This window comes from Lipotes vexillifer, unplaced genomic scaffold (assembly GCF_000442215.2).
Source record: "Lipotes vexillifer unplaced genomic scaffold, Lipotes_vexillifer_v1.1 scaffold12, whole genome shotgun sequence".
NCBI classification, from domain to species: Eukaryota; Metazoa; Chordata; class Mammalia; order Artiodactyla; family Lipotidae; genus Lipotes; species Lipotes vexillifer.
In genome coordinates, this window is record NW_006796716.1 from 3,637,583 (window position 1) to 3,638,270 (window position 688).

The 688-nt window shown below is 74.7% G+C and overlaps 1 protein-coding gene across 1 annotated transcript in view; it reads right to left on the reverse strand.

Moving 5' to 3' along the window:
• Window positions 1-442, reverse strand: part of CUX1 (cut like homeobox 1) — a 359,467-nt gene extending 359,025 nt beyond the window's left edge. Inside the window, 1 exon segment of the mRNA XM_007468893.1 lies at window positions 380-442. Coding sequence (XP_007468955.1) covers window positions 380-442 — 63 coding nt within the window.
• Window positions 443-688: the final 246 nt, after the last annotated feature.

Sequence of the window (688 nt, forward strand, 5' to 3'; positions counted from 1 at the left end):
ACCCCGCGGACCGCCGGGGCCGCCCCCTCCCCGGTCCCGCGGCGGCGGCGGCGGCGGTGGCGGCGGCGGCGCAGGGCCGGGGGGGCGCCCGGGGTGGGGGCCGACACCGGGGGCAGCGGTGGCGGCGGCGGCTCCCGGCGCCATCTTGGGCTGATCGATGAATTGAACAAAGAGGATCAATTTCTGATCAAGCGAGTTATCAATGGGGGCCGGGGAGCGAGAGGGACTTATCCCCGACTCGGCCCCGCTTTCCCCGGCACCCCCCTCCTCCCCTCCGCCGCGGCCCCCCGGCGGCCGGGCAGCCCGGGGCCCCGGGGGAGGCCGCGACCGCCCGCAGCCCCCACCCCCGGGCGAGAGGCCGAGCGAGGAGAAGCCTGACCTGCAGCTGCTGTAAATCAAAGCGCTTCCAATATTGAAACATCGATCCCACATTGGCCGCCATCTTGAGACATATTGAGACGGAGTGAGAGGCTGATAGAGAGGGGGCTGGAGTTCAGGAGCCGCCAGGAGGCAGCAGGCGGGCGGCGCCAAAACCCGGCCTGGAGCCGGCCGCCGCCGCCGCCACGGAGGACGCGGACTCCTCCTCACGGCGCCGCCGCAGCCATGGCGAGCCCGAGCCGGAGCCGGAGTCGGAGCCCGAGGGCGCGGCGGCGGCCGCCGGGCCTCGCGTGCGCGGCCCCTGCCCCCT